Genomic DNA, 15387 nt, shown 5'->3' on the forward strand with positions numbered 1-15387 from the left:
CCTAACGTTTCGGCGCAGGTTGCACTCGCCGTGGTCCCAGGCAGACTGGAGCAGCGATGACAGGACTTCGTGTATATGAGGCGGACGAATGTCCATCCACCCTCATATTTTGATTTTTCCTACCGCCAACACACACTACACTAACCGTGTCCCTATTCTGTGAGCTAACCGATTGCGAAACATAGCGAGGTTTTGTAACAGTAATCACTGGATTCCACGTCGCGGATAATTTGAAGCCGTCTTCCCGATTGAAATTTGGATGTTTCTTGATTTCGATCGCTTCACGAACAATCCTCGAGTAGAAATGTCGTTCAGTGGAGAGGACTTGAGGGCGATGGAATTCAATCCAGTGATTAGTTCCTGCTTCGAGTAGATGTTCCGCAATGGCTGACTTGCTGATTTGACGGTTCTTAACAGCGGCGATATGTTCCTTGACCCTTTCAGCTATCGACCGCTTAGTCTGGCCTATGTAGGAACTACCGCAGCTGCAGTTGATCTTGTAGACACCTGGTGTTTGAAACGGTAGTACATCCTTCGGTGTGCCCACCATGCTGCTGACTTTTGCCCCCGGCGTGAATACTGTGCTGATGCTGTATTGTTTCAATACATTCCCTATCTTATCAGTCACTCCTCTGACGTAGGGCAAGTAGGCGGGCTGTCTGTTGACCTCCGGATGTTTACTCCGTTTCGTGATCCTGTTCCTTCGTCGACTTACGTGGTATCCGTTCATTCGTAGTACCTCCTGAACATGTTCCAGCTCCTTCCCAACATGTTCAGGGTCACAGAGGTCATGAGCTCTGTTCTTCAGTGACGTCATAACGGACTGCAAGTGACGGGGATGGTGATGTGATGTAGCGTGCAGGTATCTATCTGTGTGTGTCGGTTTCCGGTAAACACAGTGTGATAAGGATCCATCGGGTTTCGCGGCAACCCTCACATCTAGGAATGACAACGACCTGTCCGTCTCCATTTCGTAGGTGAACCTCATCTTAGGGTGAATGGAGTTTAGGTGTTCTAGATATTGATCTACTTCCTGTTGACCTCCTTGGATAATGCAGAAGATGTCGTCCACATATCTTTTCCAAAGCCGTATGGTTTTTGGTCCGAGTGCCAATGCTTTCTCCTCAAAGTGCTCCATCCAGAGATTAGCCAGTGCAGGGGCAACGGGGCTGCCCATTGCGACGCCATCAATCTGAAGGTAATGTTGGCCTTGGAAAAGGAAGTAGTTGCCGTCCAAACAGTTTTTAAGAAGATCAATATAGTTAAACGGCATCTCGTTGTCCTCTAGCTTGGTCTTTACCACGTCCAAACACTCCTTAATTGGAACATTGGTGAAGAGCGACTCGACGTCAAAACTCACCATGACATCGCCCGATTCCAATCTAAGGTCCTTAATAATCTGGACGAAGTGCCGCGAATCTTTCACAAAAGACGGTGTATTTCCCACAAGTGGCTGCAATACTGACGCAACGTACTTTGCAAGGTCGTAAGTAGGAGAGGCGATTTGACTCACGATAGGCCGCAGTGGTACGTTGGACTTGTGTATTTTGGGCAGGCCATATAATTTCGGTGGTTGGTGCGACTTCGGTTTATACAGTCTTTCGTACTCGTCTTCCGTGAAAAGGTCCTTGTTGTCCTGTATCAGCGTCCGTATTCGTCGTGTTACTCTAGTCGTAGGGTTATATGATACCGGTTTATATACCTTGTTATCACATAACAAATCCCGAACTTTCTGTTGGTAATCAGTTGTATTCATCACTACAGTGGCGTTTCCCTTGTCGGCCTTAAGCACTAATATATCCCGGTTATCCCGAATAAGTTTCAGTGCTTGACGCTCTTCTGCAGTGGTATTACTCGCTGGAACCTTCGATTTTCGTAATATAACCGCAACGTCCTGTCGCAGGGTATCGGCGTCGCCGGGCGGTATTTTATTACGAGCAATCGTTTCCTCGACGCTACTGATTACACTTTCGAACGGAATTCGCTTAGGCGTTAGTGCGAAGTTCATGCCTTTGGCCAAGATATTCATCGTAGGTTGGTCTAAACTCACATTTGAAAGGTTTACGACGGTTTTAGTCAGTGGATCGGGTACAGCCGGTGACGTATTTTTCTCGACATACCTTCGGTTGTACTCCTTCGAGAACTTACGCTCATGGGTTTCACTACACAACTCGAAGGTCCGAGAAGCCTGAAGATACGTTACCCGATCACACAAGTCGTAATCTTCGCGTGATAAACTAACACTACACTTCACATGTAACACGTATAACTCGCTATGAATACGGTTAAGCTCACTGTGTTTGTTCCGTATTAATTGTCTCAGAAGCCGTTCACTCGCGTTATTTAGAATATTACGGGAATGCGCAATGTCACTACGCGGTTTGATACGTACACACGTAGGTAATAAGTTCCAATCGCGACACTTAGTTAAAAATATCAACGATGTTTCCACTCGCGCACGTTTCCGACGTAAATATTCTAGGTCACGTATTTGTTTTGCAATGTCCGACCCGTAGCGGTTTGCAATCATAACTTTTAAACTCTCGCGTTGCATGTTTAATGTATAATAGAATACGGGAATTAACGCGAACACGCATTTTACCTTAAAATGCCTAACGTTTCGGCGCAGGTTGCACTCGCCGTGGTCCCAGGCAGACTGGAGCAGCGATGACAGGACTTCGTGTATATGAGGCGGACGAATGTCCATCCACCCTCATATTTTGATTTTTCCTACCGCCAACACACACTACACTAACCGTGTCCCTATTCTGTGAGCTAACCGATTGCGAAACATAGCGAGGTTTTGTAACAGTAATCACTGGATTCCACGTCGCGGATAATTTGAAGCCGTCTTCCCGATTGAAATTTGGATGTTTCTTGATTTCGATCGCTTCACGAACAATCCTCGAGTAGAAATGTCGTTCAGTGGAGAGGACTTGAGGGCGATGGAATTCAATCCAGTGATTAGTTCCTGCTTCGAGTAGATGTTCCGCAATGGCTGACTTGCTGATTTGACGGTTCTTAACAGCGGCGATATGTTCCTTGACCCTTTCAGCTATCGACCGCTTAGTCTGGCCTATGTAGGAACTACCGCAGCTGCAGTTGATCTTGTAGACACCTGGTGTTTGAAACGGTAGTACATCCTTCGGTGTGCCCACCATGCTGCTGACTTTTGCCCCCGGCGTGAATACTGTGCTGATGCTGTATTGTTTCAATACATTCCCTATCTTATCAGTCACTCCTCTGACGTAGGGCAAGTAGGCGGGCTGTCTGTTGACCTCCGGATGTTTACTCCGTTTCGTGATCCTGTTCCTTCGTCGACTTACGTGGTATCCGTTCATTCGTAGTACCTCCTGAACATGTTCCAGCTCCTTCCCAACATGTTCAGGGTCACAGAGGTCATGAGCTCTGTTCTTCAGTGACGTCATAACGGACTGCAAGTGACGGGGATGGTGATGTGATGTAGCGTGCAGGTATCTATCTGTGTGTGTCGGTTTCCGGTAAACACAGTGTGATAAGGATCCATCGGGTTTCGCGGCAACCCTCACATCTAGGAATGACAACGACCTGTCCGTCTCCATTTCGTAGGTGAACCTCATCTTAGGGTGAATGGAGTTTAGGTGTTCTAGATATTGATCTACTTCCTGTTGACCTCCTTGGATAATGCAGAAGATGTCGTCCACATATCTTTTCCAAAGCCGTATGGTTTTTGGTCCGAGTGCCAATGCTTTCTCCTCAAAGTGCTCCATCCAGAGATTAGCCAGTGCAGGGGCAACGGGGCTGCCCATTGCGACGCCATCAATCTGAAGGTAATGTTGGCCTTGGAAAAGGAAGTAGTTGCCGTCCAAACAGTTTTTAAGAAGATCAATATAGTTAAACGGCATCTCGTTGTCCTCTAGCTTGGTCTTTACCACGTCCAAACACTCCTTAATTGGAACATTGGTGAAGAGCGACTCGACGTCAAAACTCACCATGACATCGCCCGATTCCAATCTAAGGTCCTTAATAATCTGGACGAAGTGCCGCGAATCTTTCACAAAAGACGGTGTATTTCCCACAAGTGGCTGCAATACTGACGCAACGTACTTTGCAAGGTCGTAAGTAGGAGAGGCGATTTGACTCACGATAGGCCGCAGTGGTACGTTGGACTTGTGTATTTTGGGCAGGCCATATAATTTCGGTGGTTGGTGCGACTTCGGTTTATACAGTCTTTCGTACTCGTCTTCCGTGAAAAGGTCCTTGTTGTCCTGTATCAGCGTCCGTATTCGTCGTGTTACTCTAGTCGTAGGGTTATATGATACCGGTTTATATACCTTGTTATCACATAACAAATCCCGAACTTTCTGTTGGTAATCAGTTGTATTCATCACTACAGTGGCGTTTCCCTTGTCGGCCTTAAGCACTAATATATCCCGGTTATCCCGAATAAGTTTCAGTGCTTGACGCTCTTCTGCAGTGGTATTACTCGCTGGAACCTTCGATTTTCGTAATATAACCGCAACGTCCTGTCGCAGGGTATCGGCGTCGCCGGGCGGTATTTTATTACGAGCAATCGTTTCCTCGACGCTACTGATTACACTTTCGAACGGAATTCGCTTAGGCGTTAGTGCGAAGTTCATGCCTTTGGCCAAGATATTCATCGTAGGTTGGTCTAAACTCACATTTGAAAGGTTTACGACGGTTTTAGTCAGTGGATCGGGTACAGCCGGTGACGTATTTTTCTCGACATACCTTCGGTTGTACTCCTTCGAGAACTTACGCTCATGGGTTTCACTACACAACTCGAAGGTCCGAGAAGCCTGAAGATACGTTACCCGATCACACAAGTCGTAATCTTCGCGTGATAAACTAACACTACACTTCACATGTAACACGTATAACTCGCTATGAATACGGTTAAGCTCACTGTGTTTGTTCCGTATTAATTGTCTCAGAAGCCGTTCACTCGCGTTATTTAGAATATTACGGGAATGCGCAATGTCACTACGCGGTTTGATACGTACACACGTAGGTAATAAGTTCCAATCGCGACACTTAGTTAAAAATATCAACGATGTTTCCACTCGCGCACGTTTCCGACGTAAATATTCTAGGTCACGTATTTGTTTTGCAATGTCCGACCCGTAGCGGTTTGCAATCATAACTTTTAAACTCTCGCGTTGCATGTTTAATGTATAATAGAATACGGGAATTAACGCGAACACGCATTTTACCTTAAAATGCCTAACGTTTCGGCGCAGGTTGCACTCGCCGTGGTCCCAGGCAGACTGGAGCAGCGATGACAGGACTTCGTGTATATGAGGCGGACGAATGTCCATCCACCCTCATATTTTGATTTTTCCTACCGCCAACACACACTACACTAACCGTGTCCCTATTCTGTGAGCTAACCGATTGCGAAACATAGCGAGGTTTTGTAACAGTAATCACTGGATTCCACGTCGCGGATAATTTGAAGCCGTCTTCCCGATTGAAATTTGGATGTTTCTTGATTTCGATCGCTTCACGAACAATCCTCGAGTAGAAATGTCGTTCAGTGGAGAGGACTTGAGGGCGATGGAATTCAATCCAGTGATTAGTTCCTGCTTCGAGTAGATGTTCCGCAATGGCTGACTTGCTGATTTGACGGTTCTTAACAGCGGCGATATGTCAGTATTGCAGCCACTTGTGGGAAATACACCGTCTTTTGTGAAAGATTCGCGGCACTTCGTCCAGATTATTAAGGACCTTAGATTGGAATCGGGCGATGTCATGGTGAGTTTTGACGTCGAGTCGCTCTTCACCAATGTTCCAATTAAGGAGTGTTTGGACGTGGTAAAGACCAAGCTAGAGGACAACGAGATGCCGTTTAACTATATTGATCTTCTTAAAAACTGTTTGGACGGCAACTACTTCCTTTTCCAAGGCCAACATTACCTTCAGATTGATGGCGTCGCAATGGGCAGCCCCGTTGCCCCTGCACTGGCTAATCTCTGGATGGAGCACTTTGAGGAGAAAGCATTGGCACTCGGACCAAAAACCATACGGCTTTGGAAAAGATATGTGGACGACATCTTCTGCATTATCCAAGGAGGTCAACAGGAAGTAGATCAATATCTAGAACACCTAAACTCCATTCACCCTAAGATGAGGTTCACCTACGAAATGGAGACGGACAGGTCGTTGTCATTCCTAGATGTGAGGGTTGCCGCGAAACCCGATGGATCCTTATCACACTGTGTTTACCGGAAACCGACACACACAGATAGATACCTGCACGCTACATCACATCACCATCCCCGTCACTTGCAGTCCGTTATGACGTCACTGAAGAACAGAGCTCATGACCTCTGTGACCCTGAACATGTTGGGAAGGAGCTGGAACATGTTCAGGAGGTACTACGAATGAACGGATACCACGTAAGTCGACGAAGGAACAGGATCACGAAACGGAGTAAACATCCGGAGGTCAACAGACAGCCCGCCTACTTGCCCTACGTCAGAGGAGTGACTGATAAGATAGGGAATGTATTGAAACAATACAGCATCAGCACAGTATTCACGCCGGGGGCAAAAGTCAGCAGCATGGTGGGCACACCGAAGGATGTACTACCGTTTCAAACACCAGGTGTCTACAAGATCAACTGCAGCTGCGGTAGTTCCTACATAGGCCAGACTAAGCGGTCGATAGCTGAAAGGGTCAAGGAACATATCGCCGCTGTTAAGAACCGTCAAATCAGCAAGTCAGCCATTGCGGAACATCTACTCGAAGCAGGAACTAATCACTGGATTGAATTCCATCGCCCTCAAGTCCTCTCCACTGAACGACATTTCTACTCGAGGATTGTTCGTGAAGCGATCGAAATCAAGAAACATCCAAATTTCAATCGGGAAGACGGCTTCAAATTATCCGCGACGTGGAATCCAGTGATTACTGTTACAAAACCTCGCTATGTTTCGCAATCGGTTAGCTCACAGAATAGGGACACGGTTAGTGTAGTGTGTGTTGGCGGTAGGAAAAATCAAAATATGAGGGTGGATGGACATTCGTCCGCCTCATATACACGAAGTCCTGTCATCGCTGCTCCAGTCTGCCTGGGACCACGGCGAGTGCAACCTGCGCCGAAACGTTAGGCATTTTAAGGTAAAATGCGTGTTCGCGTTAATTCCCGTATTCTATTATACATTAAACATGCAACGCGAGAGTTTAAAAGTTATGATTGCAAACCGCTACGGGTCGGACATTGCAAAACAAATACGTGACCTAGAATATTTACGTCGGAAACGTGCGCGAGTGGAAACATCGTTGATATTTTTAACTAAGTGTCGCGATTGGAACTTATTACCTACGTGTGTACGTATCAAACCGCGTAGTGACATTGCGCATTCCCGTAATATTCTAAATAACGCGAGTGAACGGCTTCTGAGACAATTAATACGGAACAAACACAGTGAGCTTAACCGTATTCATAGCGAGTTATACGTGTTACATGTGAAGTGTAGTGTTAGTTTATCACGCGAAGATTACGACTTGTGTGATCGGGTAACGTATCTTCAGGCTTCTCGGACCTTCGAGTTGTGTAGTGAAACCCATGAGCGTAAGTTCTCGAAGGAGTACAACCGAAGGTATGTCGAGAAAAATACGTCACCGGCTGTACCCGATCCACTGACTAAAACCGTCGTAAACCTTTCAAATGTGAGTTTAGACCAACCTACGATGAATATCTTGGCCAAAGGCATGAACTTCGCACTAACGCCTAAGCGAATTCCGTTCGAAAGTGTAATCAGTAGCGTCGAGGAAACGATTGCTCGTAATAAAATACCGCCCGGCGACGCCGATACCCTGCGACAGGACGTTGCGGTTATATTACGAAAATCGAAGGTTCCAGCGAGTAATACCACTGCAGAAGAGCGTCAAGCACTGAAACTTATTCGGGATAACCGGGATATATTAGTGCTTAAGGCCGACAAGGGAAACGCCACTGTAGTGATGAATACAACTGATTACCAACAGAAAGTTCGGGATTTGTTATGTGATAACAAGGTATATAAACCGGTATCATATAACCCTACGACTAGAGTAACACGACGAATACGGACGCTGATACAGGACAACAAGGACCTTTTCACGGAAGACGAGTACGAAAGACTGTATAAACCGAAGTCGCACCAACCACCGAAATTATATGGCCTGCCCAAAATACACAAGTCCAACGTACCACTGCGGCCTATCGTGAGTCAAATCGCCTCTCCTACTTACGACCTTGCAAAGTACGTTGCGTCAGTATTGCAGCCACTTGTGGGAAATACACCGTCTTTTGTGAAAGATTCGCGGCACTTCGTCCAGATTATTAAGGACCTTAGATTGGAATCGGGCGATGTCATGGTGAGTTTTGACGTCGAGTCGCTCTTCACCAATGTTCCAATTAAGGAGTGTTTGGACGTGGTAAAGACCAAGCTAGAGGACAACGAGATGCCGTTTAACTATATTGATCTTCTTAAAAACTGTTTGGACGGCAACTACTTCCTTTTCCAAGGCCAACATTACCTTCAGATTGATGGCGTCGCAATGGGCAGCCCCGTTGCCCCTGCACTGGCTAATCTCTGGATGGAGCACTTTGAGGAGAAAGCATTGGCACTCGGACCAAAAACCATACGGCTTTGGAAAAGATATGTGGACGACATCTTCTGCATTATCCAAGGAGGTCAACAGGAAGTAGATCAATATCTAGAACACCTAAACTCCATTCACCCTAAGATGAGGTTCACCTACGAAATGGAGACGGACAGGTCGTTGTCATTCCTAGATGTGAGGGTTGCCGCGAAACCCGATGGATCCTTATCACACTGTGTTTACCGGAAACCGACACACACAGATAGATACCTGCACGCTACATCACATCACCATCCCCGTCACTTGCAGTCCGTTATGACGTCACTGAAGAACAGAGCTCATGACCTCTGTGACCCTGAACATGTTGGGAAGGAGCTGGAACATGTTCAGGAGGTACTACGAATGAACGGATACCACGTAAGTCGACGAAGGAACAGGATCACGAAACGGAGTAAACATCCGGAGGTCAACAGACAGCCCGCCTACTTGCCCTACGTCAGAGGAGTGACTGATAAGATAGGGAATGTATTGAAACAATACAGCATCAGCACAGTATTCACGCCGGGGGCAAAAGTCAGCAGCATGGTGGGCACACCGAAGGATGTACTACCGTTTCAAACACCAGGTGTCTACAAGATCAACTGCAGCTGCGGTAGTTCCTACATAGGCCAGACTAAGCGGTCGATAGCTGAAAGGGTCAAGGAACATATCGCCGCTGTTAAGAACCGTCAAATCAGCAAGTCAGCCATTGCGGAACATCTACTCGAAGCAGGAACTAATCACTGGATTGAATTCCATCGCCCTCAAGTCCTCTCCACTGAACGACATTTCTACTCGAGGATTGTTCGTGAAGCGATCGAAATCAAGAAACATCCAAATTTCAATCGGGAAGACGGCTTCAAATTATCCGCGACGTGGAATCCAGTGATTACTGTTACAAAACCTCGCTATGTTTCGCAATCGGTTAGCTCACAGAATAGGGACACGGTTAGTGTAGTGTGTGTTGGCGGTAGGAAAAATCAAAATATGAGGGTGGATGGACATTCGTCCGCCTCATATACACGAAGTCCTGTCATCGCTGCTCCAGTCTGCCTGGGACCACGGCGAGTGCAACCTGCGCCGAAACGTTAGGCATTTTAAGGTAAAATGCGTGTTCGCGTTAATTCCCGTATTCTATTATACATTAAACATGCAACGCGAGAGTTTAAAAGTTATGATTGCAAACCGCTACGGGTCGGACATTGCAAAACAAATACGTGACCTAGAATATTTACGTCGGAAACGTGCGCGAGTGGAAACATCGTTGATATTTTTAACTAAGTGACGCGATTGGAACTTATTACCTACGTGTGTACGTATCAAACCGCGTAGTGACATTGCGCATTCCCGTAATATTCTAAATAACGCGAGTGAACGGCTTCTGAGACAATTAATACGGAACAAACACAGTGAGCTTAACCGTATTCATAGCGAGTTATACGTGTTACATGTGAAGTGTAGTGTTAGTTTATCACGCGAAGATTACGACTTGTGTGATCGGGTAACGTATCTTCAGGCTTCTCGGACCTTCGAGTTGTGTAGTGAAACCCATGAGCGTAAGTTCTCGAAGGAGTACAACCGAAGGTATGTCGAGAAAAATACGTCACCGGCTGTACCCGATCCACTGACTAAAACCGTCGTAAACCTTTCAAATGTGAGTTTAGACCAACCTACGATGAATATCTTGGCCAAAGGCATGAACTTCGCACTAACGCCTAAGCGAATTCCGTTCGAAAGTGTAATCAGTAGCGTCGAGGAAACGATTGCTCGTAATAAAATACCGCCCGGCGACGCCGATACCCTGCGACAGGACGTTGCGGTTATATTACGAAAATCGAAGGTTCCAGCGAGTAATACCACTGCAGAAGAGCGTCAAGCACTGAAACTTATTCGGGATAACCGGGATATATTAGTGCTTAAGGCCGACAAGGGAAACGCCACTGTAGTGATGAATACAACTGATTACCAACAGAAAGTTCGGGATTTGTTATGTGATAACAAGGTATATAAACCGGTATCATATAACCCTACGACTAGAGTAACACGACGAATACGGACGCTGATACAGGACAACAAGGACCTTTTCACGGAAGACGAGTACGAAAGACTGTATAAACCGAAGTCGCACCAACCACCGAAATTATATGGCCTGCCCAAAATACACAAGTCCAACGTACCACTGCGGCCTATCGTGAGTCAAATCGCCTCTCCTACTTACGACCTTGCAAAGTACGTTGCGTCAGTATTGCAGCCACTTGTGGGAAATACACCGTCTTTTGTGAAAGATTCGCGGCACTTCGTCCAGATTATTAAGGACCTTAGATTGGAATCGGGCGATGTCATGGTGAGTTTTGACGTCGAGTCGCTCTTCACCAATGTTCCAATTAAGGAGTGTTTGGACGTGGTAAAGACCAAGCTAGAGGACAACGAGATGCCGTTTAACTATATTGATCTTCTTAAAAACTGTTTGGACGGCAACTACTTCCTTTTCCAAGGCCAACATTACCTTCAGATTGATGGCGTCGCAATGGGCAGCCCCGTTGCCCCTGCACTGGCTAATCTCTGGATGGAGCACTTTGAGGAGAAAGCATTGGCACTCGGACCAAAAACCATACGGCTTTGGAAAAGATATGTGGACGACATCTTCTGCATTATCCAAGGAGGTCAACAGGAAGTAGATCAATATCTAGAACACCTAAACTCCATTCACCCTAAGATGAGGTTCACCTACGAAATGGAGACGGACAGGTCGTTGTCATTCCTAGATGTGAGGGTTGCCGCGAAACCCGATGGATCCTTATCACACTGTGTTTACCGGAAACCGACACACACAGATAGATACCTGCACGCTACATCACATCACCATCCCCGTCACTTGCAGTCCGTTATGACGTCACTGAAGAACAGAGCTCATGACCTCTGTGACCCTGAACATGTTGGGAAGGAGCTGGAACATGTTCAGGAGGTACTACGAATGAACGGATACCACGTAAGTCGACGAAGGAACAGGATCACGAAACGGAGTAAACATCCGGAGGTCAACAGACAGCCCGCCTACTTGCCCTACGTCAGAGGAGTGACTGATAAGATAGGGAATGTATTGAAACAATACAGCATCAGCACAGTATTCACGCCGGGGGCAAAAGTCAGCAGCATGGTGGGCACACCGAAGGATGTACTACCGTTTCAAACACCAGGTGTCTACAAGATCAACTGCAGCTGCGGTAGTTCCTACATAGGCCAGACTAAGCGGTCGATAGCTGAAAGGGTCAAGGAACATATCGCCGCTGTTAAGAACCGTCAAATCAGCAAGTCAGCCATTGCGGAACATCTACTCGAAGCAGGAACTAATCACTGGATTGAATTCCATCGCCCTCAAGTCCTCTCCACTGAACGACATTTCTACTCGAGGATTGTTCGTGAAGCGATCGAAATCAAGAAACATCCAAATTTCAATCGGGAAGACGGCTTCAAATTATCCGCGACGTGGAATCCAGTGATTACTGTTACAAAACCTCGCTATGTTTCGCAATCGGTTAGCTCACAGAATAGGGACACGGTTAGTGTAGTGTGTGTTGGCGGTAGGAAAAATCAAAATATGAGGGTGGATGGACATTCGTCCGCCTCATATACACGAAGTCCTGTCATCGCTGCTCCAGTCTGCCTGGGACCACGGCGAGTGCAACCTGCGCCGAAACGTTAGGCATTTTAAGGTAAAATGCGTGTTCGCGTTAATTCCCGTATTCTATTATACATTAAACATGCAACGCGAGAGTTTAAAAGTTATGATTGCAAACCGCTACGGGTCGGACATTGCAAAACAAATACGTGACCTAGAATATTTACGTCGGAAACGTGCGCGAGTGGAAACATCGTTGATATTTTTAACTAAGTGTCGCGATTGGAACTTATTACCTACGTGTGTACGTATCAAACCGCGTAGTGACATTGCGCATTCCCGTAATATTCTAAATAACGCGAGTGAACGGCTTCTGAGACAATTAATACGGAACAAACACAGTGAGCTTAACCGTATTCATAGCGAGTTATACGTGTTACATGTGAAGTGTAGTGTTAGTTTATCACGCGAAGATTACGACTTGTGTGATCGGGTAACGTATCTTCAGGCTTCTCGGACCTTCGAGTTGTGTAGTGAAACCCATGAGCGTAAGTTCTCGAAGGAGTACAACCGAAGGTATGTCGAGAAAAATACGTCACCGGCTGTACCCGATCCACTGACTAAAACCGTCGTAAACCTTTCAAATGTGAGTTTAGACCAACCTACGATGAATATCTTGGCCAAAGGCATGAACTTCGCACTAACGCCTAAGCGAATTCCGTTCGAAAGTGTAATCAGTAGCGTCGAGGAAACGATTGCTCGTAATAAAATACCGCCCGGCGACGCCGATACCCTGCGACAGGACGTTGCGGTTATATTACGAAAATCGAAGGTTCCAGCGAGTAATACCACTGCAGAAGAGCGTCAAGCACTGAAACTTATTCGGGATAACCGGGATATATTAGTGCTTAAGGCCGACAAGGGAAACGCCACTGTAGTGATGAATACAACTGATTACCAACAGAAAGTTCGGGATTTGTTATGTGATAACAAGGTATATAAACCGGTATCATATAACCCTACGACTAGAGTAACACGACGAATACGGACGCTGATACAGGACAACAAGGACCTTTTCACGGAAGACGAGTACGAAAGACTGTATAAACCGAAGTCGCACCAACCACCGAAATTATATGGCCTGCCCAAAATACACAAGTCCAACGTACCACTGCGGCCTATCGTGAGTCAAATCGCCTCTCCTACTTACGACCTTGCAAAGTACGTTGCGTCAGTATTGCAGCCACTTGTGGGAAATACACCGTCTTTTGTGAAAGATTCGCGGCACTTCGTCCAGATTATTAAGGACCTTAGATTGGAATCGGGCGATGTCATGGTGAGTTTTGACGTCGAGTCGCTCTTCACCAATGTTCCAATTAAGGAGTGTTTGGACGTGGTAAAGACCAAGCTAGAGGACAACGAGATGCCGTTTAACTATATTGATCTTCTTAAAAACTGTTTGGACGGCAACTACTTCCTTTTCCAAGGCCAACATTACCTTCAGATTGATGGCGTCGCAATGGGCAGCCCCGTTGCCCCTGCACTGGCTAATCTCTGGATGGAGCACTTTGAGGAGAAAGCATTGGCACTCGGACCAAAAACCATACGGCTTTGGAAAAGATATGTGGACGACATCTTCTGCATTATCCAAGGAGGTCAACAGGAAGTAGATCAATATCTAGAACACCTAAACTCCATTCACCCTAAGATGAGGTTCACCTACGAAATGGAGACGGACAGGTCGTTGTCATTCCTAGATGTGAGGGTTGCCGCGAAACCCGATGGATCCTTATCACACTGTGTTTACCGGAAACCGACACACACAGATAGATACCTGCACGCTACATCACATCACCATCCCCGTCACTTGCAGTCCGTTATGACGTCACTGAAGAACAGAGCTCATGACCTCTGTGACCCTGAACATGTTGGGAAGGAGCTGGAACATGTTCAGGAGGTACTACGAATGAACGGATACCACGTAAGTCGACGAAGGAACAGGATCACGAAACGGAGTAAACATCCGGAGGTCAACAGACAGCCCGCCTACTTGCCCTACGTCAGAGGAGTGACTGATAAGATAGGGAATGTATTGAAACAATACAGCATCAGCACAGTATTCACGCCGGGGGCAAAAGTCAGCAGCATGGTGGGCACACCGAAGGATGTACTACCGTTTCAAACACCAGGTGTCTACAAGATCAACTGCAGCTGCGGTAGTTCCTACATAGGCCAGACTAAGCGGTCGATAGCTGAAAGGGTCAAGGAACATATCGCCGCTGTTAAGAACCGTCAAATCAGCAAGTCAGCCATTGCGGAACATCTACTCGAAGCAGGAACTAATCACTGGATTGAATTCCATCGCCCTCAAGTCCTCTCCACTGAACGACATTTCTACTCGAGGATTGTTCGTGAAGCGATCGAAATCAAGAAACATCCAAATTTCAATCGGGAAGACGGCTTCAAATTATCCGCGACGTGGAATCCAGTGATTACTGTTACAAAACCTCGCTATGTTTCGCAATCGGTTAGCTCACAGAATAGGGACACGGTTAGTGTAGTGTGTGTTGGCGGTAGGAAAAATCAAAATATGAGGGTGGATGGACATTCGTCCGCCTCATATACACGAAGTCCTGTCATCGCTGCTCCAGTCTGCCTGGGACCACGGCGAGTGCAACCTGCGCCGAAACGTTAGGCATTTTAAGGTAAAATGCGTGTTCGCGTTAATTCCCGTATTCTATTATACATTAAACATGCAACGCGAGAGTTTAAAAGTTATGAAATAATAATTGAATTGATAACTTGCTTTTATTTAGAACAAAGTCTTTTAATTCCAGTTTTTTATTATAATAGTAATAGCAAACTGGAAACGTAAGACTATTTTCTTATAATTTAGAACATTACCTGTAGAACAAGTTTAACTTATTGATTTATCCTCATATTTGTATGAAGGGAAAAACCAAAGAAAAAAGGAAAACATTGTTCTTCTGTGGTACTTAGGTAAGTACTTGCAATAATGACATAGGGAAATATAACAAAGTCTCTACATATTTATCAAACTAAGTTTCCGTCATGACTGTCTGTATGTTTGCGACATACTTGCATGCGGTTTTAAGGAAAAGCCTAATGATTCACA

The 15387-nt window shown here is 46.1% G+C and overlaps 1 protein-coding gene across 6 annotated transcripts in view; it reads left to right on the plus strand.

Annotated features, from left to right (window-relative positions):
- The first annotated feature begins 12331 nt into the window (after positions 1–12331).
- LOC142979241 (uncharacterized) overlaps positions 12332–15387 on the plus strand; it is a 51434-nt gene continuing 48378 nt past the window's right edge. For 5 of the 6 annotated variants that reach the window (XR_012959820.1, XM_076124061.1, XM_076124064.1 and 2 more), the window contains exon 1: positions 12332–14956. Coding sequence is in view for 4 of the 6 variants with exons in the window: in XM_076124061.1 (XP_075980176.1) it covers positions 12394–14946 (2553 nt within the window). In the remaining 2 variants the exon portion in view is untranslated. The remainder of the gene's footprint in view (positions 14957–15387) is intronic. The other variant, XM_076124067.1, reaches the window with a different exon arrangement.

The sequence above is a fragment of the Anticarsia gemmatalis genome, chromosome 16 (genome assembly GCF_050436995.1).
Source record: "Anticarsia gemmatalis isolate Benzon Research Colony breed Stoneville strain chromosome 16, ilAntGemm2 primary, whole genome shotgun sequence".
NCBI lineage: Eukaryota > Metazoa > Arthropoda > Insecta > Lepidoptera > Erebidae > Anticarsia > Anticarsia gemmatalis.